This window comes from Drosophila kikkawai, chromosome 3L (genome assembly GCF_030179895.1).
Source record: "Drosophila kikkawai strain 14028-0561.14 chromosome 3L, DkikHiC1v2, whole genome shotgun sequence".
Lineage (NCBI taxonomy): Eukaryota > Metazoa > Arthropoda > Insecta > Diptera > Drosophilidae > Drosophila > Drosophila kikkawai.
The window spans coordinates 21216877-21244428 of NC_091730.1; the positions used below are offsets into that span (position 1 = coordinate 21216877).

General features: G+C 45.3%; 7 protein-coding genes across 9 annotated transcripts; 3 read left to right on the forward strand and 4 right to left on the reverse strand.

Annotated features, from left to right (window-relative positions):
- Positions 1-412: 412 nt before the first annotated feature.
- Positions 413-3565, reverse strand: mkg-p (monkey king protein). The gene is made up of 3 exons (XM_017172725.2): positions 3498-3565; positions 2370-2769; positions 413-2305 (listed from the first exon to the last, which is right to left on the reverse strand). Exons 2-3 carry the CDS (start codon positions 2764-2766, stop codon positions 726-728), a joined length of 1977 nt encoding a protein of 658 aa, XP_017028214.1. The 5' UTR covers positions 2767-2769; positions 3498-3565; the 3' UTR covers positions 413-725.
- Tpt (tRNA 2'-phosphotransferase) lies at positions 2766-3491 on the reverse strand. Its single transcript, XM_017172730.3, has one exon. It carries the CDS (start codon positions 3477-3479, stop codon positions 2859-2861), a length of 621 nt encoding a protein of 206 aa, XP_017028219.1. The 5' UTR covers positions 3480-3491; the 3' UTR covers positions 2766-2858.
- Positions 3566-3671: 106 nt separating the features above from the next.
- Positions 3672-5456, forward strand: LOC108078773 (NADPH-dependent diflavin oxidoreductase 1). Its single transcript, XM_017172815.3, has one exon. It carries the CDS (start codon positions 3701-3703, stop codon positions 5453-5455), a length of 1755 nt encoding a protein of 584 aa, XP_017028304.1. The 5' UTR covers positions 3672-3700; the 3' UTR covers position 5456.
- A 71-nt stretch (positions 5457-5527) lies between these two features.
- Positions 5528-10213, reverse strand: Oseg1 (intraflagellar transport protein Oseg1). 2 transcript variants are annotated; one of them, XM_070286125.1, is made up of 12 exons: positions 10100-10151; positions 9947-10043; positions 9647-9877; positions 7801-9255; positions 7262-7744; positions 6932-7206; positions 6728-6875; positions 6463-6663; positions 6265-6385; positions 6052-6208; positions 5708-5988; positions 5528-5647 (listed from the first exon to the last, which is right to left on the reverse strand). In XM_070286125.1, exons 2-12 carry the CDS (start codon positions 10009-10011, stop codon positions 5552-5554), a joined length of 3513 nt encoding a protein of 1170 aa, XP_070142226.1. In that variant the 5' UTR covers positions 10012-10043; positions 10100-10151; the 3' UTR covers positions 5528-5551. The 2 variants fall into 2 exon arrangements, with proteins under 2 accessions (XP_070142226.1, XP_017028300.1); XM_017172811.3 differs by having other exon boundaries at positions 9947-10213.
- On the forward strand, positions 5537-14855 carry Exo70 (exocyst complex component 7). Of its 2 annotated transcripts, XM_017172813.3 has the most exons (9): positions 5537-5674; positions 10452-10546; positions 10600-10765; positions 10831-11342; positions 13134-13198; positions 13267-13997; positions 14053-14375; positions 14465-14598; positions 14657-14855. In XM_017172813.3, exons 2-9 carry the CDS (start codon positions 10499-10501, stop codon positions 14757-14759), a joined length of 2082 nt encoding a protein of 693 aa, XP_017028302.1. In that variant the 5' UTR covers positions 5537-5674; positions 10452-10498; the 3' UTR covers positions 14760-14855. The 2 variants fall into 2 exon arrangements, with proteins under 2 accessions (XP_017028302.1, XP_017028301.1); XM_017172812.3 differs by lacking the exon at positions 5537-5674 and having other exon boundaries at positions 10343-10546; positions 14657-14854.
- Positions 11792-12827, forward strand: mtrm (matrimony). Its single transcript, XM_017172816.3, has one exon. The coding sequence runs from the start codon at positions 11873-11875 to the stop codon at positions 12533-12535; it is 663 nt and encodes a 220-aa protein (XP_017028305.1). The 5' UTR covers positions 11792-11872; the 3' UTR covers positions 12536-12827.
- Positions 14856-14877: 22 nt separating the features above from the next.
- Positions 14878-22532, reverse strand: LOC108078771 (agrin). Its single transcript, XM_017172814.3, has 4 exons — positions 21084-22532; positions 15809-16832; positions 15547-15744; positions 14878-15483 (listed from the first exon to the last, which is right to left on the reverse strand). The coding sequence occupies exons 1-4, from the start codon at positions 21268-21270 to the stop codon at positions 14940-14942; spliced, it is 1953 nt and encodes a 650-aa protein (XP_017028303.1). The 5' UTR covers positions 21271-22532; the 3' UTR covers positions 14878-14939.
- Between the last annotated feature and the right edge of the window lie 5020 nt (positions 22533-27552).

Below are 27552 nucleotides of genomic sequence, written 5' to 3' on the forward strand. Positions count from 1 at the left end.
TAAACTTTTAAATAGACCACCCAGTGTTAGGTTATTGCAATTTACATTTTATTTTTGTTGTTAAGTTTTATCAATTTTTGTTGTACACATAACTCTTATTTGCAATACCTGGAAATTACAAATCTCTGTGATTCCGCACATCCTTTTCCAGTTTCCCCAACTATTGTCTTTAAAATCTATCTGTAGAGTTTCTAAAAAATCCCCGTGTATATCCTTAAGCAAAAAACGTGTAATAAGAAGATAAGTAACGCTTTACGACTCTAAGCTCTCTTGAAATTTTATTCAAAAGACAGAGAGAGCTCTAGAAATTCTAGATTTATGTATGCCTAGCCGTTATGCATCTTGTTATTATAGGCACGTTGCCTCAAACCCTGTAAATAACGTACACTCTGCGCTCTAAGAGACTCTTCAGCCAATAAATATATTATTTTATTTGTATAATAAATTTAAGTTTATATTTTGTAGCTTAACACTAATTACCATGATTTGTAGACATTTAATTTATTCTAAGCCTGATTAAAATATAAAGAAATTCTGTTCAAAAGCAATGTCCAGCAAAGATGATGTAAACCTTTATGTACAAAAACTTTTGTAATTGAAAGCCCACTTGGCTTCCAGTTCTAATAGATTTTGTACATAAAGGCTTACATAGCTACAGGCTTTCAATTCTAAAAGTTTTTGTACATCGAGGTTTACATATTCGTTTATGTATGTCTGTGTGCTTGTTATTGAGCCCCCCGTTGGTCGGATTTGGCGTAATACTTCCATGTACTCGCCTTCTCCTTGAAGCTATAGTTGCCCAGCAGGTTCTTGAACGCCTTGAACAGCTTGGTCAGTGGACTGTTCCGCTGCAGGCCAAGCAGGTCGCCCGGCAGTGGCTCCACGTCCAGCCGTATCTCCTTGTAGTCATCACTGGCCAGCAGCGTCAGAATGCCGCGCAGGTTGACTGCGTACGCGGGATTTGCAGGTCGTGTCTTCATAAACTCGATCGTCTGCTGCAGTTGATGGGCAAAGAAAGACTGGCCAGAGCCACGCTGGAAGGAGCGTCCCGTCCAAGTGTCCAGGGAGCTGCTGATGCGCCACCTATGGTAGTAGGGCTCATCGGTCAACGATTCGATATTCAAGACGTAGAGCTGGGCCAAAACATCTTTAATGGTGTCCACATAGCAGGACATCCAGTAATAGTATATCGGTCGCGCGCCCTCGCCGCTGCTCGTCAGGGTCAGCTCGCTGGAGCGCAAGCATTTGAGATCATTGGTGGTCGGCGTGATAAAGTGCGTTCGCACAATGGGTGGCGCACCGTGTTCCGTGGCCACAGCTTCGGGTTGAGCAGCCTTTGGCTCGGTCATCGGCAGATTCGCCACCTCGTGCTTGAGCTCCTTCTTCGGCTGCTTCGGCGGAGTGGGTTTCTCCTTGTGCTGGTTAGCCACCAACTTGTCCGTCAGTCCAAATAGCAAGTAGTCATATAGCTTCGATGGTTGCGCCTGCAGCTCCGGATCGCTACTGGCCTGAGCTGCCAGGATTAGGCATTGTCTGAGGTAACATAAACTCGATTGGGAGACGGACTTGGCCACGTTGTGCTGCAGCTCGAAGGGGTCCTGCACGCACATGCTGCGGTCCAGCTGGAAGGCCTCCGGGCGCTCTCCTACCGCCTCCTCCATGGCCTGAAGCTGAGCCTCGTACTCGGGAAATCCGCCGCCCGGCGTCCCAAAGGTGGTCTCCCTGTCCAAAACGCAGCCCAGGAAGGGACTCACCACGCTCTTCTGAAAGTCGACGGTGCTGTAGTAGACAAAGAAGTTCCTGATTAGCTCCTGGGTGCTCATCCGGTTCGGTATCGGTGGCATCAAGTGCAAGGTGTAGGCGTAGTTTACGCCGCACAAGTTCTCTGGGGGGCAAAATGACTGCAGCTCCTTGACGGATGGCAGCAGGTTCTGCACCTGGAGACTGACAATTATCATGCTGACGAGACAATAGCTGGTCATGCTGCCGTGCCCAATCAGCTTCAGCTTCTTGGCCCAGATCTTCAGGAAGAGGCCCAGTTGACGCAGTCGCTCGTCGCGCCGCATCAGCTCGCCCACGAACTTGGAGTTGTACGTACTATTCGGATTGGACATATTGATGTCGATGCTGAGTCCGGTCAGCAGGTGCTTGCACCGGATGATGGGCACACGGGCGTGGCGAATGGCGAAGACGTCTGCGAAGCACTTGGAGCGTCGCAGGAAATTCGAGACCTTGTTGTACAGCTGCTTGTGGACCATGGGCGGCGGGTCATCGCATGGCTGCAGATACAAATCGATGTCGCTCTCTGCGGGCAAGAACACGGGTTAAGCACACCAGACTCTCGGAGGCAGGCAACTGGAGGCACTCACCCTTCAGGGCCAAGCCCGTGACCAGCGAACCAAAGGGATACACCTTAACCTTGCCCTTCAGCTCCTTTTCGATGCAGTTGCGTACTTGGTCGTAGTAGTCCTCCAACTCCCTGAGATCGCTGGCATAGAAGTCCAGCACTGCGCGGAGGTGACCGCCGGGCGGCGACTGAACGAGCACAGCCTGGAGCTCGCTACGCTCCGACTGGGTTTGCTTGCTTGTAAATAGCTTGGTGATGGCATTGAGACGCTGACGCAGCTGCTTCTGCGGCTTGCTGGAATGCTTCAGCAGCTCGTGGGCCAAGCAGTCCTGTACGCTCTGGAACGGGGCGGCGCACACCATGCACACCTGCACCACGACGTCGCCGCTATCCCACTGTTCCGAGGCGGGGGCCGGCATTGTCTGCAAGAAGGGTTTGCGATTGGGATTATCGTTTTGTTCGCTTAAATATTTTATTCAGTAACGAAATATAAAGACAGTAGGTGAGCAAGTCAGTAAGCCATCGGCTGCCCCGTTCTCCTGTCAATCACTCGTTCGAAGTACGATGTGGCTATGATGCCCTCGACGCCGGGACAGAGGAGCACCCCATTGCTGGATCGGTAGATCGGTATGCCATCCGAGAGCACCTTGGCGGTGTCGAGATATATCAGAATCTGACAATTGCCGCGGAACCCACTCAGGGTGGACTCCGTTCTGTCGCTGCTGGCAAAATGCACATGGTTGCGACTCATCCTGCTCAGACCTTGGTCCTTTATTGCCTCCCAGTGTCTGTAGTAGGTGCCGTGAACCGCCAGGAGAGTCGGATTAGTCAGTTTCTCGAGACCGCTCTCCTCGCTGTCCACCACCGAAGACAGCGAGTGACCCTGGTTGGCGCGGATCTCATGGACGCCGCGATCCTTATTCCAGCGCAGACTATATCGCTGCTTGGCGTCCGCGGACACAATCGCCTGCAGTTTCTCCAAAGAAAAGCATTTATAGCGCGGATGCTTCGCCAGGTCGGACACGCTGACATAGCCGTCCAGCGTGATGGGGATGTTCTCCGTCTTGGCTCCGTGGCGAAGCAACCAGGAAAGTTTCTTGCTTTCTTGGATATCCGGCTGTTTGGGGGGCATCTTTTCGATTAAACTTACTTTTACGCGAAATTTAAGATATTGTTTTGCAAATTTATAACATTGGAACTCAAGTGTGACTGTAGTATAAAAAATTGCCAAAAATGCACTGCTTGAAATATACCAACACGGTGAAGTTGTTGCTTTTTAGTATATTTGTAGGACTTTTTATTATTATTCCTCTGGTCACACTATTTATATTTTTAGTTCAAAATTATAGAATAATGCGGCTTTTGGTTCTCTATGGCAGCCAAACAGGCACCGCCCAGGACGTGGCGGAGCAGATCTGGCGGGAGTCGCATCTGCTAGGCTTCCAGGGTCCAGTGCTGTCCCTCGAGGAGTACGAAACGCAGCGACTTATCGAGGAGCGCCTCGTGGTCTTTGTGGTGGCCACCACCGGCGATGGCGTGGAGCCCGATAATATGAAACAGGCTTGGCGGTTTCTGTTGAAGCGCAGCCTGCCCGCCCAGTCCCTGCAAGGAATGCAGTTCGCATGCCTTGGGCTCGGCGACTCCAGCTACCCGAAGTTCAACTACGCCGCAAAGAAGCTGCACAAACGACTGCTGAATCTGGGGGCCACTGCTGTGTGTCCAGTGGGCCTGTGCGATGATCAGCATGATTATGGCCACCTGGGAGTGTCCCTCGCCTGGACTAAAGACCTTTGGATCGCCCTCAAAGGCATCTCCGGTGTGGACGACAGTCAGCTGAATGGCGGTCACGTCCAAAGCCCGGGAAAGTGGCTCCTGAAGACGTTACCAAAGGATTCTGCAATTGTCCCTCTGGAAACTCTGCTCTGGACCCAAAAGCAAGCTGCACACACGTTTAAACTTAAGAATAACCAAAGGACAACGGCAGAGAATCACTTCCAGGATGTGCGCTTCTTAAAGCTGGAATATCAGGCAGAAGTCCTCAGCTGGGAGCCCGGCGATGTGCTCGATGTGCAGCCCCAGAACAGCGAGGAAACTGTAAAGGAATTCTTTGAACTAATCCGCGAACACAACCTAAACTTCGATGAGGACACCGTGGTCGAGGTGGTGAGTGCCCATCCGGACATGCCGCTGCCAAAGGCCTACGCCACTCCCTTGAGCCTTCGGCAGGCGGCCAAATACGTTTGGGACCTGAGTGCCAAGCCGCGACAGAGGTTCCTTGAGGTGCTGGGCTTTAACTGCAGCGACGAGATGGAAAAGGAGAAACTGGTGGAGTTCTGCTCTGGCGAGGGCATCGATGACCTGGTGGCCTATGTCAACAGACCGCGTCGCACACTCCTAGAGGTTCTGCAGGACTTTCGTCATGCCACATCCCGCCTAACTCTGGAGCAGCTCTTCGAGATGATGCCACTGATTCAGCCTCGCAGCTTCTCCATAGCTTCGGATATGTCCTCCGGCACGCTAGACTTGCTGGTGGCTGTGGTCAACTACAAGACCATCATGCACACTCCCCGCCTGGGCCTGTGCTCCAACTGGCTGAAGCATCTGGAGGCGGGATCAACCGAGCTACGAGGCGTTGTCAAAAAGGGGACCATGGTGTGGCCCAAGGACTTGAGCATTCCTCTCATTATGGTGGGACCTGGCACGGGCATTGCCCCCTTCCGCAGCATCATCCAACATCGATTGCAGCCCCAAGCCACAGGCTCCGCCATTGGTCCTTTGGTCGTATTCTTTGGCTGCCGCAACAAATCTTCCGATTTTCACTTTGAAGCTGACTTTACAGCCTGGACAACGGCTAAACAGGTGGAGGCTCACTTTGCCTTCTCCCGGGACGAGGATCACAAGGTCTATGTCCAGCATTTGATAACCAAGAATGGCCCTTACCTAGCGGGACTCATCAAGGACCGCAATGCCTTCATCTACGTGGCTGGGAACTCCAACAACATGCCCAAATCGGTGAGAGAGGCCTTCATCGAGATCCTCGGCGGTGATGCGGACTATGTGGATCTGATGATCAAGCAGCGACGATATCAGGAGGAGACCTGGGCCTAAAAGCTACTCTTTATTCGCGCATAAGTTCCTATTTGTACGGATTGTTTGGACGGAAATAATATTCTTAACAAAACTACAACTACTACAAAGGCCGCCTCAAAAGTCTTCCAGCAACTTCTCTGACGATGTGTGGCAGAATGGACAGTGACCCTTTTGCAGAACTTGCAGCTCAAAGTCCTCGGCATAAAATAGCTGCAAGGGATCAGCTTTAGGATCTGGGTAAGGTTCTTATTTCTTGTGCAGCAAACTCACCAGCAGACATTGGGGGCAGTAGGTGACCTGCAGATCGGGCAATATATTGCGATAGTACACATTCCGCACGTTCTTTCCCTGCCGCTTGAGGATGAGCACATGGTTGGGATCAATGGCACGCAGACCGTTGCGATCGAGGCTCAAGGGCAAGGCCACACTGGCCGCATCTTCGTTGAAGGGATCCGAATCCTCGGCATGCTTAGCAGGAGCAAGTAGCAAGCGCTCAGCTTCGCCATCGGATATATCAACTTCGGGATAGAATTGCACCAAGGGAAGAATTTCTAGAGAAAAGGAAATTATAGATCAACTCCCACTTCACTCTTTTCCAGTAAATGCGATCTTACCAAATGAAACAAATGAGAAAATGTAATCCTGCCGGCAGGTGGGACAACAATTGCTATTCAGGTGCTGGCTGTAGTTCGAGCACTTGTAGCAAAGCGGCAGCAGCTCCTCGGGATCGTTGAAGCCACTCTTGCAGGCCTTGCTATTCAAAAAATTGAGCTGCAAAAACAAAAGTTTAAGCTCTACAATCACTGGAAGATTTGTAACCAACTCACATCAATCTGCTCTTGTATTCCAGCCGGTGGTTTCAGGGACTGCAAACGCTTATTGATAAGCAAACACAGTTTGTTGGCCTGCAGAAACTTGGCCTGTTTGGCCAAAGTAAACAGAACCGAACTGCAAAGAAGATAAGGGTTAATTCGGTGCTATATAATATCTATAAAGAAAACCTCCCTGATCAGTAGGCTACTTACAACATGCTGACTCCCTTGGGCACACCCTTGTGCTCCACTTCGTTGAGTATAAAGCGGCTAACGTTGAACAAGCTCACTGGTGAGTGGGTTGTAAAGGGTTCCTTCATGTAGCTGTAGATCACGCTGTAGGCATAGTAGACCTTGGCAATGCGCAAATGATTCTTGTACTCGGTCAGGTGATGATCAATGGGGTTTTGTTCGCTGAAATAAGATGGATTTTCCAAATTAACCACTACTCATTCTAGAGAAATATCCCTCAACCCACTCCTTGGCATGATATATATCCAAGCATTGCTTGGCCAGCAGCCAGTAAAAGTAGCTGGCATCCAGGTAACGCTCCTCCACAATGGCTGTATTGCTTAGCTGCTTCAGCAGGCGATTGGCCTCTTTGGTGCGTCCTGCCTTCAAATAAGCTACAAAGAAAACACTTTATTACAAATCCCTTATAACATAGCAATCATGAACTCACCCTGATGCGCCTCTATAAACTGATCGGTTTCGGCCAACCACTGACCATGCTGGTAGTGCACTGTGGGCAGCAGCTCTGGCAGGGATTCTGCCAGTCGAAAAGCCTCCGGCCAGTCTCGCACCTCTATGTGCAGCTGCACGACTTGGGCCTCGTCGCCTAACTTCTTGAATATCTCAGCGGCCAAGGGCAGAGCTTTGAGGGTCTTTAGGTTCTGGGCCACCGACTCCAAGGCATCGCGTTCCGAGAGGCTCAGGCGACGTCCGATATCGTACAGCCTGAATAGCTTTGTATTCTTAGTTTTATGATTTTTGAGATCCTTGAGATACTTACACATCGGCCCATCCCTGCTCTGCCACAATGTCAATGGCCTTTTGATTCTCTCCCGCGGAGAGCAGGAGCTCGGCAGCAGCACGCGGCTCTTTGACGGAATAGGCCCACTCCGCCCGCTTGCGAACCAGCTCCTTCTTCTCCTGCGCCGTGCCGTCCTTGATGTACTCCTGGGCCAAATCGAACATCCGCAGGTCCGTGTACATTTCGAGGGCTCGCGACGGCTGGGCGCATTTAAGGAATAGGCGGGCAGCCTCTTTGAATTTCCCAGCGAAGGCGCAGTTCTCCGCGAGGAGCACTTCCTTGGGCACAGCCGAACGCTGCTGCTGATCCCTCAGCTCCCCAATCAGCTTGAGCCAGGGCAGGTTACGCACTTTGACGTAGGCATCGCGGGCAATATTGATATGCAGGGCTTCCAGGGCGGACTGGGCCAGTCCCTCCCAGTCGCTGGTGGTCACACCCAGACAAGCCACCTGGTAAGCTTCCCTGGGAAACAAAATAATCTTTAGATGCAAAGCTTAAGCTTAAAATTTAAGGCTTACTCAAACAAGCCCGCTTCGATGAACTGCCACATGGTGGAACCGAGGGCCAGGGGTGTGTTGTGCATTATATTCCCTCGCAGACAGAAGGCAGTGGCTCCGCACAGTCCCACCACCACGCCGTGCATATTCTGTGGCGCCCTGGGCGGTAGATTGCCCACGCGAACGCTTAAGCCTCCGGTGGTGTGGGTGTAACATAGCATCGAGTCCAGGTGGGTGTTCCAGGTAACGCTGTTAACGCCCGTGTCCTGGTAGAGGATCGTGTCATTGACTATGTCTCGCACTACCAAGCGCCCAACGTCGTCCACCACAGCGATCTTGCTCCGCTTGGAGTTTATGTCCAGGCAACGAACTGCCGACACAGCGGTGGTGATCAGCAGCGGCAGAGAGTTGTTGAGAAAGATCCGGAACACCTGGCCACTCTTCAGGCCCACCATCAGTCCCTCGCGACCCACTGGACCACCCGTGACCTTGATGTAGCGAATAAAGGAGTCCATGATCCACTCGCGTTGCAGGACACCGGAAAAGTCCAGGCATTGGAGCCGCTTCTCCTGGCACAAGACGATGTGGCGGCCACACACCACCAGCAGACTGCAGTCGAACTTCTGCTGGATCTTCTCCCGCACCTTGTAGTGCATCGGCTGATCCTCGCCAGAGCTCAGTTCGTAGAGAACCACCCGCTCCGGCAGCTGAACAGCCAATCGGTTCCGGTATATGGCAATCTTCTGCACCAAATCCCGGCACTTGATGCGCACCTTCTGCCCAGAGATCAGGTGCTGAATGATAACGTCACACATGTTCTCCCGGAAGGCATAGCGTTCGCGGTAGAGAGCATGAACCGTGCTCGAAGCGATGTTGAAGCAGGCCAGTGTTCCATCCTGGCAGCCAATGGTGTACGACTGGCCGTTGGGATGCAGAGCCACTGTCCATATCCAGGTGTCGAAGCTGTCGCCCAGGGTGCCCAGCCGAATGCCCTCCCTCGTAAAGAAGTGCAATCCTCCGGTGCAACCGCCAACCAAGCAGAACTCGCCATTCGGAAAGTACTGCAGGCACAGGGGATCGAAGCCCAGAGTTCGCTCCTTCCCAATCATTTGGCCACTGAGCGTGTGAAAGGACAGCGTCTGACTCCAGTCCACCACGCCAATGGTGTCCACACTGCCGGGTCCACTAGCCGGACAGCACTGGACACTGAAAACGTTGCTATTGGGTCCACCCGGACGATCAATGCGACCCTTCTCCTCGCCCAGCTTGTTGCGTATGGAAATGGTGCCATTGGCCAGGCCCAAGATCAGGTACTGTCCATCGTTGGTCCAGGAGCAGCCGTTCACACGTGCGGAGATCTTGTACTTTTGCACGGCCTTCTGATCGGCCGACCAGAATGCAAAGTCTGACAAGGAGCAAGAGGCCAGGTGATGTGAGACGGGATTGAAGCTCATGCACTGAATGGAGTCACCATGTCTGGGAAAGTGAGTTTTTTTTTATGAATTTAAATATTATATTACAAGAGTTTATAATAATCGGAAAAAGTCCCTTAAAAATACAAAAAAAATGTTTTAAAGTAAATGGTTTAAATTCTTCTTATAATTTTTATATTTTATTAATCAATTTCTTCAATTTTTAAACTATTTAAGTAAAAAAAAAACTACAAGGAAAGATAAAGAAACGTGTTTCCTATCCTCTCCTCTTAATTACTTCAATTAATATTTGACTTTTTTAATTAATTTAAGATTTTAATTTGAAACAAAATTACAAAATAAAAATATCATTCTTTCATTCCCATCTTTACCTCTTATTTACTTTAATTTAAATTTCAAATAATATTTTTAATACATTTTCCACATCTACTCACGAATACTTCAGCAGTCCCTCAAGCTGTGGTGACCACACAATGACCATTTTGTCGGAGGCTCCGCTGGCGAATCGCTTGCCATCCCGCGAGTAGGCAACACAGTTGACCGTGTCCTTGTGGGCCTTCAGGGTGTTCAGGAGCGAACCGTCGTTCGGGTCGTAGATGAGCAGCCGATCGCCTGCGGCCACCACCAACTGGCTGCCATCGGGAGCATAGCAAACATTGTGAACGCTGCAAAAGAGGTTTTCCCCGTTACCGTTATAGAGCAACAGGTTGTTGTTTTTCCACGGAAAACCTTACCTGATCTCGTTGTCTTTACTGTTGGGAAACTCAATCCGTTCCAGCCACTTGAGTACGCCCCTCATTTTTGAAACAATCTGTGCCTAATCCTCTAGAGCTGCTGCTGCATAGTTGGTAAAAATTCTTCTAAATTCGTTGTTTACATACAGATACCATGGCAACCGGAATCCATAACAAAAGTTTAGGTTGGAGGTGGCAGCTTGGCTATTAAAGAAGCAGTGTTGGCCTTTTTAAACCTGTTTTTAGTAGCTAAAATATATAGACACCAGCCAATAGGTAACAACTAATACAGTTTAAGCTTCAAGCTAAAGGAATCCCTTTCTGAACAAGGATATTTATTAAATTAGGATATTTAAACTTATTTTTATTTATAATTTCCAGTTATTCTTTTGAATTTAATCAAATTGGCAGCACTGCTAAAACTGTGTGACCGTTGCACAATCACCTAAAAAAGACCAAAACACTGCCAGTCTAATAAGATAATTATTTATTTTACAATTTCCAGTCATAACAAAACAATTTAAGCGGAATTTAAGATATATCCGTTTGAAAATGAACAATCTGGACAGCTCACTGCAGGCGCACAACAAGTTGGAAAAGGTAAGCCCAGTTGTCAGCCTGTGAGACTCTTTATTTACCCAGTATTTCCACAGGAAACCACCAGCTTGGCTCTGCTGAAAGACCGAGTGGATAAGTATCATGATCTCTCCACGCAAATGTCCAGTATCCTCACCGTGTTCGAGAAGCGCCTGGGGAACCTGGAGCAGACCATATTACCCGTTTACCAGGAAACAGAGCAGCTCCAGAAGCGGCAACAAAGTAAGCGAAAAGATAAACAAAGGGATTCCCTGACCACTATGGGTTGACGCCTCTCTTTTTCGTAGACCTGGAAGCCACTCTGAACTGCTTAGAGAGTGTTCTCTCGCACTACGATGTCTCGCAGGAGGTGTGCCAACTGATCCACCAGGGTCCCATTGAGGGCAACATCTCTGTTTTCCTGGACGCTCTGGCCAAACTGCGAGCGGCCATGGATTACTTTCTGCACAACAACTCCCAGAGCGTAGAGCTGGAGAATGTGACCAGCTTGTTCAACACCGGATGCGAGGGCCTCAACCAGCACTACAGCATGCTGCTGAAGAAGCATAGTGCTCCGCTAAAGCCCGTGGAGCTGCTGGACCTCATCTACATCGAAGACGACTCCAGCGACGAGTACACCTCGTTCCGGCAGCTGTCGCAGACCACGCGCGAAGAGCTCTACACAATCTCCCACTGGTTGGAGCAAAATCTGCGGGAGTACACCCACATCTATGCCACGGAGCGCGGCGATGTGGTGCTACGATCGCTGCAGCTGCTCAAGGATCACCAGAAGAGCAATAGCTGGGGCCACGAGGCGCTGGTGAGTAGCAATGACTTTTCTAAAAGAGAACAACTTTTTTCAAGAAAACCAAGTGGAAAATTTGATTATTTTCATGGGTTAATAACTAAGTATATTGTGGTACCTTTTTACCAATTAGGGTACAATTTTTAGGTACATACTACAGTACCTTTTTATACCCTTGCATAGTTTTAGTCGGAAGTTTGCCTGCTAAAGTTAGCTTCTTTTCTTGTTTAAAAATAAAATCTGTACCTTTCCCACCACCTTTTACCCTTGCACCTTGTACAATGACTTGAGCTTGTTTGTACTATCAACTTAATGTACCTTGCTAAGTATGGTACCGCGATATATCATCCCTATCCAGCTATCTTGCCTTCCCGTTTCTATCTGGTTTCCTTTCCTCTTGCTACCTCGGCTAACGGCACTTGAGGGAAAAAGCTCCCTTAGCAATTGGATTTGCAGCCAGCTTCTGTGGCCGCCATTTGTCTACTAGAATTTGTCAAGAACGCGTCGTTTTTAGAATTTATAAAAGAAAATTTTCTTCAAATAAAATGGAGCACTGCCGTACTCCAACGAACATGAAAAACTACACCTTCAACCGCACTCCAACGATGAAGGAGCGGCGATGGAACACCCTGAATGTGAGCAACACCAGCGTGCGCTGCTCCACGCCCATATTCGGGGACTTTCGATCGCCCAATCTCTCGCCGATCGTGGGCATGGGTTCGAAGAAAAGCCCGGTGTCGCGTTTCGAAGAATTGAAGAAGCCGCCGATTAAGCATCTACATCACCATCAGAAGCGCAACCCCAAGATGATCAAGCGCAGCGAACTGAAGCCTCCGATTTTCGTCCTGCCCCAGCCGCAGGAAGAGGTTATGGAGCAGAAGCAACGGGAACTGGAACGGGAGAGGAAGAGCAACAGCAACAGCAGCCTGGATATCGGTTCGGATGACTCTAATTTGGAGACCTCCCTCACTGTGGAGTCACGTCGCCGCTCCGTCACAGCCTCCAATCACTCGTATGTGGTGAACCATGCCCGCAACGTGGAGCAGGTCCTCGTGCACATCGGCCTGGAGAGCTATGTCCGTCACTTTGAGAAGGCCCACATCGATATGGTGACCCTGGCCTCCATGGGACGTGATGATCTGGCCAAAATTGGCCTCAAGGCCGATGAGGATTGTAATAAGATTATGGATGCCATCAATGCTCTATGAGTCTGTGGGATAAATATTTTGAAATGTGTTTTATGTGAGGAGAGTTATGTTATGTTGGATTTCGCGGATTAATAGTAGGATTTTGAGAAAATTATTGTGAAAGACCTGGTGTCTCCGTAATATATATTTTGTTAGTTTAAGAATAAATGTATCCCGAAATGTTTTTTTTCATCTAAATAATATAAAATAATGTTTTTAAAATAATTCCAAATATGTTTTATGTAAAGCTGGTCTCTATTGTAAGCAAAAAACTAAATAAAAAACAAAAATTGTGGTCTTCAAAAATCTCTAACTAGCAATTCTTTGATTCTTTCAGACTTTTATTTGAGAAGATAAACGAGTAGTTAAAAGAAATAATTTTAAAATATTTTATATTTAATAAATAATAAAATTAAAAAATATATAAATATTTAATATATTTAAATAGTTATCTTGAATGAAGGAAAAAATAATATTGTGAACAAAATTAATTAGTTATGTTAATTTACTATTTATAATTAATCTGAAATGATTACTTAAAGAAGAAGCTATTAATTTTCCATATCTGGGAATATTTAACCTTTTACCCCTACCTAAACCGTTTCGCCACTTTTTGCAGAGACCTCGTCATAGTGGACGCCAACCGGAACCCAAGAAGAACACCTCGGCCCGCCTTCAGCAAATGTGAGAGAAACTATTCATATATTTCTGTTGCAGGCCATAATAAAACCCATTTTCATTACCAACTTCAGCTTCGAGAAGAAGGCCAACAAGTTGTATTTGCGGGCCACCCAGACCATTGAGCAGTCCACTGGTTTCTCCATTAAGAAGGCATCATCGCATAGCGACCATTTGACCTCTGAGGATCTGATGGATGGCGACCAGGAGCTGGACAAGTACTTGGTCATGCTGCTGGGTCTGCAGCGTCTACTCAACTGGGAACGAGCCATCATGCACGACATTATACCGCAGTCGAAGCACAACGAAGTTTTCGCTCGGTTGGCCTACAATGCCATCGAGTTGGTGGTCAAGGATGCCGAGGCCATCACGCAACGCATCCTACGATGCATCTCCCGCAAGGAGTGGACCTCGGCCCTGGGCATATTCTCGGCTCTGAAGCGTGTGATCCTGCTGCAGCCTGATATAGAGCGCACCTATGATCCTGCCCAGCGGGAACAGCTGACCAAGGTGCTGAACAAGTTGCAGCATACGGGGGCCAAGGCCTTGGAGCACTTTCTGGACGTGGTCAAGGGTGAGTCCAGCACGAATATTGTGGGCCAGAGCAATGTGCCCAAGGATGCCACCGTTCATGAGCTCACCTCCAATACGATCTGGTTTATTGAACACCTGTACGAGCACTTTGATGTGATTGGCTCCATCTTGGCCCAGGATGTGCTCTACTCCACGCAACTGGACACTATTCTGATGAAGAAGGCGCTGCCGGGCGAAGAGCGAAACAAGGCTCTCCTGGCCATTTACATAAGTAAGGAGTAGGGATACTTTTAAATTTATTTGTATTAAATTTTAATTCTAAACAGAAAAGGCCTTGGCGGAGCTGAATCTGTCCATTATGAACAAGTGCGAGCAGTACAATGACCAGGCCACCAAGCATCTCTTCCGCCTGAACAACATCCATTACATCCTTAAGTCGCTGCAGCGCTCCAACCTCATTGACTTGGTCACGCTGGCAGAGCCGGAGTGCGAGCATAGCTACCTGGAGATGATACGCGAGCTGAAGGCCAGCTATCAAAAGACCTGGTCCAAGATGTTGCTGGGTATATACTCATTGGATGAGCTACCCAAGCCAGTGGCCGGCAAAGTCAAGGACAAGGATCGTAGTGTGCTGAAGGAGAGATTTTCGGTGGGTTTCGATTGATAACTTTTTGGAAGTTTCGATAGTTTTTGATATTTCCTATTATTATTATTATTATCTTTTCTTTTTTTGTTTAGAACTTCAACAAGGACTTTGAGGAGGCCTGTAAAATCCAGCGAGGCATCTCCATACCCGATGTCATCCTGCGCGAGGGTATCAAACGTGATAATGTGGAGCACATTCTGCCCAAATACAACCGCTTCCACGAAATGTAAGCTTAAGTAATAAGCTTTAGGCCTACTCCTGTAATAATATCTTTATCTTTTTAGGTATGCCGGCGTTCAGTTCAGCAAGAATCCCGACAAGTACGTGAGATACAGGCCGCACGAGATCAATGCCATGCTGAGCAAGCTCTTCGATGACTCCGCTTAGAGATCTCCCGCTCCCTGGGTAGCTGGGTTCGAGTGCATTCCTAAGTTCGTAAGTTCGTAAGTTCGTTGGGGGGACTTTAATTCAAAACTCAATAAATATCGCTTTTAAAAAAAGTACAATACAAGACTATAGCCTAAAATTATTAAATGCTGTCAAGTGTGTGTGCGCCTTGTTCACGTCCTAGTAGAGGAAGTTGGTGGACGGTGCCTCGGGGCGGCCACAGGCGCCGTAGTAGTTGACGTTCACCGTCTGGTTCGCCCTGCAATTCTCGATCTCCAGGAAGCAGTCGTTCAGATACGTCTTGTTGTCGCTGCCGCACACAGGCTCGAATTCCCGCGGACAGATGCGGGCACAACCCTTCAGCTGGAAGGCGGCCAGGCATCGCTTCAGCGGCACCACAAACACATGCTTGCCGCAGTTCTCCTTGCGCATGTGACACTCGGACTTGTACAGGTTATTGTCCGATCCGCACACAAAACTCGGCGGCTGAGCATCGCAGTCCGACTCACAGTCGGCGGTCAGGGCGCAGTTCTTCAGGGAAACGGCCACCACACGCATGTTGCAGGTGCGTCTCTTGAACTCACACATGGAGGCGAAGGTGTTGCCGTCTGAACCACACACCGGCTGCTGCTCCAGGTCTGCGCGCGTGCAGGCATCGCCGCAGTCCTTGACGGGCGAATTAAGATCCGTGCAGGCTCCAATGTGAGCCAGGTTCACGCCGCGTCTGGGAATAGGATAAGCAAGGTGTTAAGTCCTATAAACTTAACCTCTCTTAGATGTCACTTACAGGCAGGTGGCATGGGCCAGCTCGCACTCGTTGTTGTAGGTCTTGGCATCTGTGCCGCAGAGCTTGTCGTTTCGCTTCGAGCTGAAGATGGAGCCAAACAGGCTGTTGAAGTCCTTGCAGGGCGGCAGTTGCTTGCAGCGGGTCAAGCGGTTCTTGCACTTGTCCATGCTCACCTTCTGGATGGACTTGCGCTGGGGGCTAAGGGAAAGCGTTTATGATTTACTATTTCTTAATTTACTTCTTTTATTTCCCTTAAACTCACCCACAGTTGAGCATCTTGAGTTCACAGAGCGAGGAGTAGATGTTGCCATCACTGCCGCACACATACTGCGACGGAGCATCCGCCTCCGCCTTGGGACAGTCGGTGGGACAGGCATCGGCCGCGCTGCCATGACGCTCCTGCGGCATGCAGAAGGAGAGCGGCACCTCGAAAACGTGCTTGCCACAGTTGGAGGAGCGCATCTTGCAGGGACTGGCATAGAGTCGCCCATCGGAGCCGCAGGTGGGCCTGGCCACTCGCCAGCAGGATTCCCGGCACATCCTCGTCGACTGGCAGTGCTTCCGGCTGGTCTTCACCACCCCCTGGCCACAAGTGTGCAGCTTCATCTCGCACGTTGAGTTGTACACATTGCCATCGGAGGCGCACACAGGTCCGTCCTTCGGCGCACTGTTGCAATCCACCGGACAGGATTCGCGCACGGCACTCGTGTTGCTGCAGGGACCCACATGGGATAGCTTCACGGCCGCCAAGCCCACGCGGCAGGACTGCACGCGCAGCATGCAGCGATTCAGATAAGTGCGTCCATCTGTTCCGCAAACCGGATCCTTCTCCGTGCTGCAGCGGTGCTTGCAGTCCGACCCCTTTGAACGTTCGCAGCCATCTCGGACATCCTTGATCAGGGACACACCGCTTCGCGAACAGGTCTTCTTGCGCAGCTCGCAGAGATTGGCATAGATCAGGCCATCACTGCCGCACACGGGCTCTGCTCCCACGGTCAAGCTGGGTGGACACGATCGCGGACAGTTGCCGGTGCTGCCGGCACTGGCTCTGTTCCGCCTGCCCATCTGTGCCTGCTGCTGCTGCTCCGTCTCCTCGCGCAGCAGCGACTCCAGAGCAGCAGCCGCCGCCCCAGGAGCCTGCATCAACGTGGAAGACAACTCCGGCTGTGCATCTTGACGGTAGTTGATCAGCAGCGAGTCCGGCGCCGCATCTGCGCTGCGGTAGCGGATCACGGGCGCCTGCGCCGGCAGCCGTATGATCTTGATGGGGGAGTCTGTAACAGCGCCTAGGAAAATCAAGAAAAATAGGGTAAGTGGTTATTAAAGAAAATATTTATATTAGAAAATGTATGGTATTTTTAGAAATAATTAATGAATGAATAAAGTTTATGTAAGATAAATGATATTATTTATAATATTTACCAATAATAATAATATTAATTAAACTTTATCATTCATACACACATTTAAGATATTTTTATAAAAAAATAATTGAATGAATAACATCATTAATAAAATATTTATATTAGAAAATGTATGGTATTTTTAGAAATAATTAATGAATGAATAAAGTTTATGTAAGATAAATGATATTATTTATAATATTTACCAATAATAATAATATTAATTAAACTTTATCATTCATACACACATTTAAGATATTTTTATAAAAAAATAATTGAATGAATAACATCATTAATATTTTTTTAAAAAAATGTATTACATTTTCTAATGGAAATATAAATAAGATATTTCCTAAAAATTAAACAAAAAATCCAGTCTTACATCCCGTTACTTAATAAGTTACATTTTTATAGACTATTTAAATTATTAATACTTTTTAAGCATCTCTTTTGCAAATATAAACTTTTTAGAAAAGAGAAATGTCAAAACTTTAAGCGTTTATTGTCTCTTTCTAGAACAAAGCTCTTAAAAATTCTGCAACTCTTTTTTGTGAACTGTAAATAAATTTATTTGTCGCTTTATTTGCCATTAAGTCGTGTAGAATTACGTTGCTTTTATAACTTTACTTTAAGCTGCTATGAAAAATGGGGAAACTTTTCTTTTAGAGGGTTTTAGTTACGGTTTTGTATGTATATACAATATCTTCCAAAGCCTAGACAAACTTATTATAAAACTGACAATGCAATGGCAAAGACCTTAGCTGTTTTGAGATCTTCTCAGTGATTTTTATTTATAATTAGTTAAGAATATTCTATATACCTTAGGACTAAGAAAATTCTGATTTAAAATAGATTTTAGATTCTTTTAAAATCCCTTAAAGTTCACACTTTCCTCTGTTTAATTTACCCCTGGTTACCCCTTACGTTTCCCAGGGTATCTCCATCTTCGAACCCGTCCCGAAGGCCACTTTCCCTTGGCATTTTCCTTCGCATGCGGAAGAGCTGTCTCTGGGCATACAAATGCCAGATTAGCTTCCCGCTTGCCAGTTCATTCTGCGCAGTTGTGACCCACTGTGTCTTTGGTTCTCCACCTCCAGAGCCTCCTCCATCACTATCCGTAGTGATCGCATGACCGACTCAAGTAACCAGCCATTAACTTGAATAATTTGGGAGTTTATAGGGTTGACGAGAGTTCCGGGGAACCAGAGCCAAAGCGGCAACGGGAACGGGAACGGGGGAGTTCCCTTACCACCACTAACGGTACCAGTTTTCATAGCTCGATTCCAAGTAAACGACACAATGGCTGAGATTTGAGCACAACTATTATTATTATGCTACACATACTATCAAGCGACCTCCATCTATAATTGTTCATGCTAATCCCAGCCAGAAATCGTAAGCTTAATCTGTGCTAAAAACTGCAAGTGAAATTTCCACACTAATTGCCTCCGGCCCCGAAACATTTCTGTTGTCTTTGGTCGGTCGGATGTGGCTCCGTTCAGTTTTGGACTGTGGCTCTAGCTTTGTTTTGTTTGGATCTGTGTTTGCAAAGAAAGCTGTGAGAGTCAGCCGCCTCCGGAGGAAGCGAGATCCAAGATCCGAGAGATCTGAGTGTATTAAGCGGTAGAAAATCTATTAGCGCTCTTTGTGGCTGCCACGATTGTTTGCCCGCGATAATTGAACCCACGTTCATTATTCCAATTTGTTGGAGCTGCTGCTGCTGCTGCCGGCCATAAAGATGAAAATTTCAACATATATCCAGCCTCCGCCACCGCCGCAGCAGCAGACAGACGCATTCCCAGAGCTTAATGGACATGGACCCGGGGCTGGATCCGAATCGGAGCCATTAAGCCCCGGAGAAAATTAAGCGGCGTTAGGAATTAATGCACATGTAAACGATCCGCTGGACTGGTCAGAGGCAGTGGCAGAGCCAGAAGCAGCCGAAACCGCACAGCCTATCTCATCTCACTCGGGGCTGCAACTGCAACTATGCGACCTCAACCCCGCCCACCCACTCGGCGGCCCAATCCAGCAGTCAGAGAAAAATCGAAGTGAATTTGAGGAAGATTTCGACTATGAACTTGTGCTCTAGAAAACATTTTAAAGGCTTTTTTAATAAATATATATCTTCCTTAATATGAACACTTAAATATACAATTGTTTCGACCTTTCTAATGGGTCTCTTCATCATCTATTGAGGTTCAAGGCAATCAAGAATGCCAATAAATGAAGTCCCTTAGTGATTCTCTAAAGTATATTTAAAATCAAGGTAATAAAACCCCAAAGAGTCTTAACACATTTCTTCAAGTGCAGGGCATTTTCCTGGCCTCCGGCGACTGGCTGCCAGGCAGGCTCCTTCCTATCGGATGCCATCAATTGCAAAAAAAGAAAAACAGAAAAAAGGCGAGAGAAAAAATAAAAGCATCAAGCGTATAATTTTCAAAAGTGGAAAAATCCAGCAACCAACGCACTGCATTGCTGGACAGGGACCTTTGTATGAGCTGTGCATGTGCCACACGATGTGTGTTGTGTGTGGAGTGTGGCTCGGTTTGCTCTGGTTTGGCCAGGCACAGTGGAAAGCAGCGGAGAGACCAGGCCAGGCCAAGCCCATGGATGAATCATGGCGCCACTGATTGGGTGCCCATTAAATATATGTGAGATCACAGCAGAGCCAGCTAATTGATCTTTCACCCATCAATCTCTGATCAAGTGCTGTTATCAATTAACCAAATGATCGCGCTTACAAGTAAAACAAATCATTTCGCTCCGGGTCAGAGCTAAACGAGGCATCCATTCCTACATACATACATATATAGGAGCTCGCTCCCCCCTTCTGGTTTTTACGACTTGGAGCTGGTTTCCACTGTGCGGTCAGTTTGATTTCCCCATGAACTATCACCATCCAAACCCCCGACCAACGTCCCGGGCTTCTGTGTCTCCCCTTCGTGCTTTAATGAATTTATTTGAATGTTGGACAAATTGTGCACGAAAATATTTACGAGCATGTTGTGCGTCGGAGAGTGAAGTCGGAGTCCCCCAAGGGGGGGGGGGGGGGGGGGGGGGGGGGGGGGGGGGGGGGGGGGGGGGGCAGGGATTCGGGGGATCTGCGAGCCCCTCTCGTGTGTGTGTGCCAGTTTACATTCACTTTATGCGAAGTAGTAGTACCTTAGAAATTAATAGCAGCTCCAACGACGGCCTTTCTACCACCGCACAGCTGTAGGTCTAAGATCCGGACCCCGAGTCACCTTCTCCGTTTCAACACCCAGAGAAATTAGGGGATAATTATGTTGGTAAGCTCACGATCTAGCCATTAGCAATGACTTTTGGCCATTCTCTTAAGAACCCTACATGATTTTTAGCAAAGCAATTACTCGAAGAACAGGATATCTATATATCTTCTTATGTATTGGAATAGAAATTATCCTCGAAAAGGGTTTAGTAATAATAGTCTATGAGTCAGCAGTTAATTGAACCTTGTCTTTGCTGTTTTAAAAAAAAAATAAAAAGCGATTGACATAATTTATATAAATTGGTTTGGAATCCGAAAATGGTCTAATTGATTGATTTTCTTGTTTCCTTTTCTTTTTTTTAGAAACTATGTATGTTTTGCAATATTAAATTGCTTTTATCTATAGTATATGGATTAAATTGGAGCTGGTCCTAATCAAAAACCCATTTGTTTTTCATTGTTTTCAATTCAAAACAATTAATTTTGTGACTACCAATTTTAGAAAATCTTTTTTTAAAAAAGTAGTTTACGATCTTTTTATTAATTCCTAATTTCTTTGTTGCTAAACATGGCTTCCTTTTTAAATTAAAACTTGAATTTCTATAAAGTAGTATTCTGGAAACAGTTTTTTGTTATATTTGTACATCCTCTTACGGTATGCTTTTTTTTTAACTTATGAATTTTTTTATATAATTCATTTTAAAATCCAAGCAAAAGCTACAAAATGTTACATCTTCTAAGGACCCAGAAAATTTCATTGCATACTTTTTGAAACACTTTCTATTGTGTTGAAACGTATATCTTATAAGAACCTATGCCTCCAAAGTAATTATACTTATAAATTTTAATTTCTTACTAATTTTTTAGCAGTGCACAGTGCAGTGCAGCATACATGTTTGACTTACCATTAGTGGTTGACGCCGCCGCCAACATAAAGACGACCAGCAGTGCGCCAAACAGCTGGCGCTTGCTGTGGAGGCTGTGGCTGCGGTTTCCACTCTTGATCTTGGCCTGGCTTACAGTCTGGCCAAATCTCTGGGCTAGCGCCTGAGCATGGGTTTGGGCGGGGGGCTGCTGCGATTGGTCGTACATTTTCACTGTCTGCTGCACTTTCCTGCTATTTAGCCGTAGATGCTGCTAGTGCTGTTGTTGTGCGTGACGGCGGCGCTTTCGCTCGTTAACAATTGAAATAGTAGCAAACTTGGGCGGCGCGGCTGAAGTTCACTGCGCGAGGAAGAAGAAAGTTTTCCCCGCTCTCTTCGGCTCTCTTCCGCTCTGGCTCTCGCTCTCGAAGAAGAGCGCGCAGACTAAATAAACGATCGTAATTGGTGCAAGATTACCGCAGAAGCTATTCGAATTAACGGTATTCTTGCGGTCATTTGGGCTTGGCCTGCTCTTCTTCTTCTGCTTCTCCTTCTTCTTCTAGTGCTTTGATTTTCCCGTCTCGCTTGCTCTGCCGGGCCCTTTTATGAGTTCATTCGTCGTGTGAGCTTGCGCTTGCCTATTAACCGAAATGTAACGGCTACCGCCAGATACTCTATAGAAGCTCCTGCTGCCGCCTGCTCCTCCTTCTTCTCCCCGCTGGGCACTTGACCTCTCACACAATCGCACAATGGGGCATAATTTCTTTTTTATCGCTTCTTTTTCGTTAGCTTTTTTTTGTTCTTATTATTTTTGGCCGCCTTTAATTTGATTTCAATTACGTTCGGGTGGCTGCGGTACTCTATGGCCTTTTATTGTCCACACAAAACAATTCTTCTTTCTTTTGCAGCTTCTTTTGCTCCGGAATCTTCCTTCGTTTGAATTTGACTTTGATGCGCGCTCTTCGAGTTTCGATTCGCATATGAAATGATCTCTCTTTTGGATGCTGCTACTGTTTCTGCCTCTGCGACTGCTTCTGCTGCTGCTGCTGGTGCTGCTTACGTCGACTGCGACTGCGGCGATTGCATTTTTTTTGTATTTATTGTTGTTGTTGCCGCCGCGTTTTCAATGAATGAACACACAAATACACACTCCAACTGACCGACACACTCACAGGCACACACACGCTAGCATCCGATTTGTACAATGTGCATTCATGAAATTATAGGCTTTTATTGTTGTCTCCGCTGGACGCTGACGCTGCCACTGCTGCCTTTCTGCTGATGCTTCTTCTTTTCGTATTTCCCCCGACGCGATTTTGCCAAGAAATCTCGGAAAGCTAAGCTCCAATTGGGACGAAGAGAAAGGTTTGACAATGCGCCGACGAATGGCACCGAATTTGCAATGCCAACAAATTTATATGAGTGAAAGGCAGCGCAGTCGGCGCCGGCAGAGCAGAGCATCCAGCGGCTGGCGAGAAGCTACGGCGCAGACTACACTTGAAAAAATGAAAAAAAGGTTACTAAATGGATTTCTTCGATTTATTATAAAATAATAATTATAGCAACCAAATTTCCTTATAATAGGAGATGCTTTAAATTTGTTGTAGAATATATTTTTTGTTTATTTTTTTTAACAAGATTGTTTTGGTTTATTATTTCAAATATTTAAATAATTTTTTTTTTTAATTTATAGAAAGGACCCTTAGAAAACTATGATTTCATAAATTAGGATTTTAAAATATAATACTCTCTACAAATTCTCTAAAAATATGGAATGTAATATAACAAAACTAAGTATTTTAAATGTTTATATAGGATATATGTTTATTATAATCGATATATTACATAAATTCCACTTAGATCTTTTAGACATTACACTAATAACACCGATGATTTAAGTTCTTAATTTAATTAAACAGAACTACCTAAATGTAACTTAAAATAAGCTGAAGACATTTTTGGTTACCGAGAATGCTTATTAAATGTTGAAATATCTTAAAATATATATCAACAGTGTAAGCAAATACATATGCACTCTTTTATATATTTTAAAAAATTTCTAAGAACTTGTTTAGCCCTTTAATAACCAGGTATTAATTTTATGAATACTATAAATAAGTTTATAATATACAATATGAATTTCAAAAAATATATTTAAAGTGTACTACAAAAATGTACATAAAGGGGCAAAGACGGTTATATTTATACAGGATATCCCTACACTCCTAACTTGGATACTAAAGAAAGAATTATAAGGACAGGCCTTTCTCCAAATCTACAAAATATATTCTGTCATTGAGCAGCAATAGTTTTATTTCGAGTGCAGTATTGCCTGCCTCTGGGCATATTGATTAAATGGAGTTGTCGGTATTTAAAATAACAACTTGGTCATGTCTGCCGGCCTAATCGGTTTTGTGTACAAATTTAATTTGCCAAAAGTGGCAGCAAATGCAACCAAAAAGGCGAGCAGCATTTGAAATTATAACGCACACACTCGATCCCATCCTCTATCCAATACCCAATATCCAATATCCACGATTCCCGCGATCTACGACGATCCACGGTTCGGCTCGGTTTCAGTGGTTCCATTGGCAGTTGCATTTCAGTTGCAGTAGAAAGTGCAGCCTGGAAGCTGTGTTTATAGACTTGTAGAGTCTAAAGCCATAAATTTTACGCCTGAGCGGCAGTTGCGAATAAGGGTCATACACACACACGATCTCCAGAAACAAGCACCGAGCATACTCTCACGGCGCACAGTGGTTGTTTAGTTTAAAAAATAAAAAATAATTATTAAAATTGTATATTCAAATGCTGAAGTTGCCTTAATCAAAACTTAATGATCCAAAATGAATACGAGAAATATTTAAGCTTACCACTATTTAAGTAAATTGTAAAAATAATGACCAAATAATGCTAATGGGTTTAGTTGGTTTCTTTGGTACTTACAGATGTTTACTTAAAAATGCTAACAACTTTGCTTAATAGTTGGCTCTCTAAATGTGATTCTAATGTTTTGTTTATAGTCTAGAGAAATTGTAAATAATCGAAGAAAGACTGATAGCGAATAGCAGAAATCCATTGGCATGGCCGCAACAAGCTTTTAATAAATTCTTCATAGATTTTAATTTATAATTTTTAAAACTAACCACTGTGCCATGTCAGAATATCCATTTTTACAGGATTATCTGTGAAGAAAGGAAATAACGATTTCAAAACTGAATTTAATGCTAGATTAAGTGTGACTAAGGCTTTTTTTTACAGCTCTACAGCAGTGGCAATTAAATTGTTCACACATTCTCCTGGAGAGGATCTTTGATCCCTACACACAAGAATCTAGATTTTATATACCAAAAGTGGCTTCATATTTATCCTTGGGCTATGTTACTGGGCCCATTATGTACCGTTGTTGGCCATAAAGTCGACCACTGTGCGCAGAGCGGGAGGATGATGAAGAAGCTGATCATTGGCGGTACGGAGTCGCGTGCATTAAAGAAAATTGAGTGGAGGTGGAAGTGGAAGTTGCCGCCGAAAAAGAGGTCAGTAAGTGAATGTTTACAGTTAGCTTTTTGGGCAGATCAGAGAGAGCCAAGCCACAAAGTCAGGCTCAAAAGATACAAAAAACAAACAAACTGCATATGACAGGCGTGACTCGGCTTTAAGCGCCAGCGCGCCCAGAACTAATACCCCGAACACGACGACTTGCATATCCCGAAAATAAAATAAAACTAAGAAAAAAATACACATGGCAAAGGCTGAAAACTGAAAACTGAAAACAGAAAACCGACAAACCAAATTTTAATTAAAAGAAAGCCTGTGTGCGGCACGGAGACGTAAAAACCTTTTGGCAGCCGTGCAATTTCTTTTTTGGCCAAATATTTGATGCCGTCGGCCAGCGGTTGTTGGGTTGCCAATAAAAATGGAAAGTGAAAATTGCGGCTGCAGTGGCAGTGCATATTAAAAATAAAAGCAAAAAAATAGAAACAACCGTGTGCGAAAAGATGGCCATAATAAACGGCAGAAGGCAAGAGCGCCACGCACCTGTTCTGCCAGTTTTCCGCCGCTTTTCCTTCCATCTCTAATCACAGCTCTTGGCCGCCTTGGCCGTCTTGTCAGCCTTGCGCGAGTATTATATAAATGCAATGCCTCTCTCGGATGCAGCGATAAATGGCGGAAATTATATGGCCGGGGTGAGAGTTATATTCTCGGCATTTACGAGATGACATATTAAAAGAAAATGAAATTGCCATGGGTGTTAACTGTAAATACAAGCAGTTAGTATTTACAGTTTACACCCAGATCAATTTCCTTTTTTAGCTCATATAAATGAGTTCAAGTTTCTTAGGACTTTTGCTGTTTTAACACTTGTTTTACGTATTTATTTAAAATTATAATGAGAATGAGTTCAGCTAGGATTAGCATTAATCTAAAGAAATCAAACAATTCGGTAAGAAAATAATGAATTACAATATTAAAAATGTCTGAATATAGATATTTGTTTTGTTTGGCTTAAATATAAAAAGAAGCTCATAATTAAATAAATAGTAACCATTGAATTTTTTAACAAGAAGGAGAATAACTTTTAATAATCAAATTTTAAATATACCCGCCATTTTATAACAACTTTTGAAACTGGTCACTAGTGACGTCACTAGCCATTTCACTATCTCTTTCAACAAAATGGGCATTACTAAGGCTCGTGAACGAAAAGTCTGGCAGCACTGGCGCCAATTATCGATTGTCGATAAAAACTCACAAGCCTTAGAGATGTGCAAGATGTGAAAGGGGGGTTTTTCCCTAGATTTAGGGGTTTTTTTGAAGTCCTAGGTGGAATGTTGGGTGGAAAAATTTTTAGGGGTAAAGTTTAGGGGTTTTTATTTAAACTTGTATGAATTTACTAAAAATTCTCTAACTTTATGTGAACGCAGAGTGTTCACGCCAGAAAGGCGCTTAATTTCGGGAGGCAGTGTGATCCCGAACGCTCTCCTTTTCTCTCCCTCTTCCTCTGGACTTCCAGTCCAAAGAGCTTCAAATCCGCTCTCCCTAGCTATAGTTTCTTTTGTATAGTTTAGTACCAATTTACTTCTGATCAAATAAAGACATCGACGCCCGTCGCGTAACACCCCGATAAGTCTCCGTGTTCTTATTTCGAGTGCATTTCAGCTTAAAGCCGCCCCCCTCCAACATTTGGTCCATCAGAGCCGGATATCATCCACCAGCAGCTCCGGTGGCTTTAACACCGCACCAGATAAGTCCATTACATTATTGCTGCCGGTCATACAGTTAGGTTTTGCGAAACTCAATTCGTCTTAACTTCTCTGTATGATTATTGTCTAAATCCAAGTCCGATTGATCCGACACACGGCAGCATAATTTCCAATTCCAAATTCAAAATAATTCGGTTTCCAAATTTTCTACATTTGTGTTTCTGTGCCGAAATCCAAAAGTGTGTGTTTAAATAAATAAATAAATAAATGCAATAGCCACAGTGAGAATTTAATTCCAATAGTTCTCGATTCCTCTTCGTTAACTGTGTTCCCGCTAGCATTTATTTACATTTACATACATATTCAATACAGTCCACTCCACAAGACTACAATCGCTGTCAACATTGACATTTCCCCAATTCGAGAAATTATATCCAAATAATTTCTATACTAGATCTACGGATTCCAAAATTCAGAAAGTGTTTGTTTCAATAAATGCCTAAGCCACAGTGAAACTTTCAGTTCCGAATTTTTCTAAATTCCTTTATATTCGCTGTGTTCCGCTTGCATTTATTTACATTTATATAGGTACGTACGTACCTATAATAAATAAAATATAATAAAACTAAAAGAAAAACTACAAATACAGTCCACTTCATTCCGAAACATACATATATTTACAACAAATATATAAATATATAACCCAAAATATTTCAATTACTGTCCGGCAGCTACTACGACTATAAATTCATTTAAATATATGCACTGCAGCGCCAACTTCATTTGTATATGTCAGAGGCGCGATAGTTTCGTCCATATTCATATCCTCGCGCGGTAGCACAGCGAGTTCCGTTGCCGATCGTTACCAAACCAAACTAAACTTCCACTCCCTTCTCTCCATCCATTTATATCTTCTGTCCACGTTCTTAATTCAGTTGATCTATATACCTCTCTTTCTCTCCTATGACTTTCGGTAGCGCGACAACGGACCTCACTCGCCAGCAGAGACTGCGCTCGTCTCTGCTGCTATGCCTCGCGATGCGCTTCTTAGAAAAAGCGTACTTCCCCGAATTCAGACTGCTCTCGTCTCTGCTGCTATGCCTAGCGCAACGCTTCTTAAGAGAAGCGTTCTTCCCAGAATTTATCTCCGACACGGCCTTCCTGACCTACCACACGTCCCTGTGTGTTGAGCTCGGCATTAACCACATAAATCAAAAGGAATAAATCACAATAACTTTCTTATTCTTTTCCTAACTTTGATTCATTCAATGCTTTTTCTTTTCCTTATATTCTCTTATTCAGTTAAC

What these genes read in the sequence shown, in the direction of transcription:
- Exo70 (XM_017172813.3), top strand. Translation starts at nt 10,499, where the DNA reads ATGAACAATCTGGACAGCTCACTGCAGGCGCACAACAAGTTGGAAAAG. An exon ending in GCTCCAGAAGCGGCAACAAA is followed by an intron (nt 10,766 to 10,830) that starts GTAAGCGAAAAG and finishes TCTTTTTCGTAG; the next exon opens with ACCTGGAAGCCACTCTGAAC. An exon ending in TGCTGAAGGAGAGATTTTCG is followed by an intron (nt 14,376 to 14,464) that starts GTGGGTTTCGAT and finishes TTTTTTGTTTAG; the next exon opens with AACTTCAACAAGGACTTTGA.
- mkg-p (XM_017172725.2), bottom strand. Translation starts at nt 2,766, where the DNA reads ATGCCGGCCCCCGCCTCGGAACAGTGGGATAGCGGCGACGTCGTGGTG. An exon ending in CACGGGCTTGGCCCTGAAGG is followed by an intron (nt 2,306 to 2,369) that starts GTGAGTGCCTCC and finishes TCTTGCCCGCAG; the next exon opens with AGAGCGACATCGATTTGTAT.
- mtrm (XM_017172816.3), top strand. Translation starts at nt 11,873, where the DNA reads ATGGAGCACTGCCGTACTCCAACGAACATGAAAAACTACACCTTCAAC.
- LOC108078771 (XM_017172814.3), bottom strand. Translation starts at nt 21,270, where the DNA reads ATGTACGACCAATCGCAGCAGCCCCCCGCCCAAACCCATGCTCAGGCG. An exon ending in GGCGGCGTCAACCACTAATG is followed by an intron (nt 16,833 to 21,083) that starts GTAAGTCAAACA and finishes TGATTTTCCTAG; the next exon opens with GCGCTGTTACAGACTCCCCC. An exon ending in CTCAAGATGCTCAACTGTGG is followed by an intron (nt 15,745 to 15,808) that starts GTGAGTTTAAGG and finishes GCTTTCCCTTAG; the next exon opens with CCCCCAGCGCAAGTCCATCC.
- LOC108078773 (XM_017172815.3), top strand. Translation starts at nt 3,701, where the DNA reads ATGCGGCTTTTGGTTCTCTATGGCAGCCAAACAGGCACCGCCCAGGAC.
- Oseg1 (XM_017172811.3), bottom strand. Translation starts at nt 10,011, where the DNA reads ATGAGGGGCGTACTCAAGTGGCTGGAACGGATTGAGTTTCCCAACAGT. An exon ending in GAGGGACTGCTGAAGTATTC is followed by an intron (nt 9,256 to 9,646) that starts GTGAGTAGATGT and finishes TCACTTTCCCAG; the next exon opens with ACATGGTGACTCCATTCAGT. An exon ending in ATCGAAGCGGGCTTGTTTGA is followed by an intron (nt 7,745 to 7,800) that starts GTAAGCCTTAAA and finishes TTTGTTTCCCAG; the next exon opens with GGAAGCTTACCAGGTGGCTT.
- Tpt (XM_017172730.3), bottom strand. Translation starts at nt 3,479, where the DNA reads ATGCCCCCCAAACAGCCGGATATCCAAGAAAGCAAGAAACTTTCCTGG.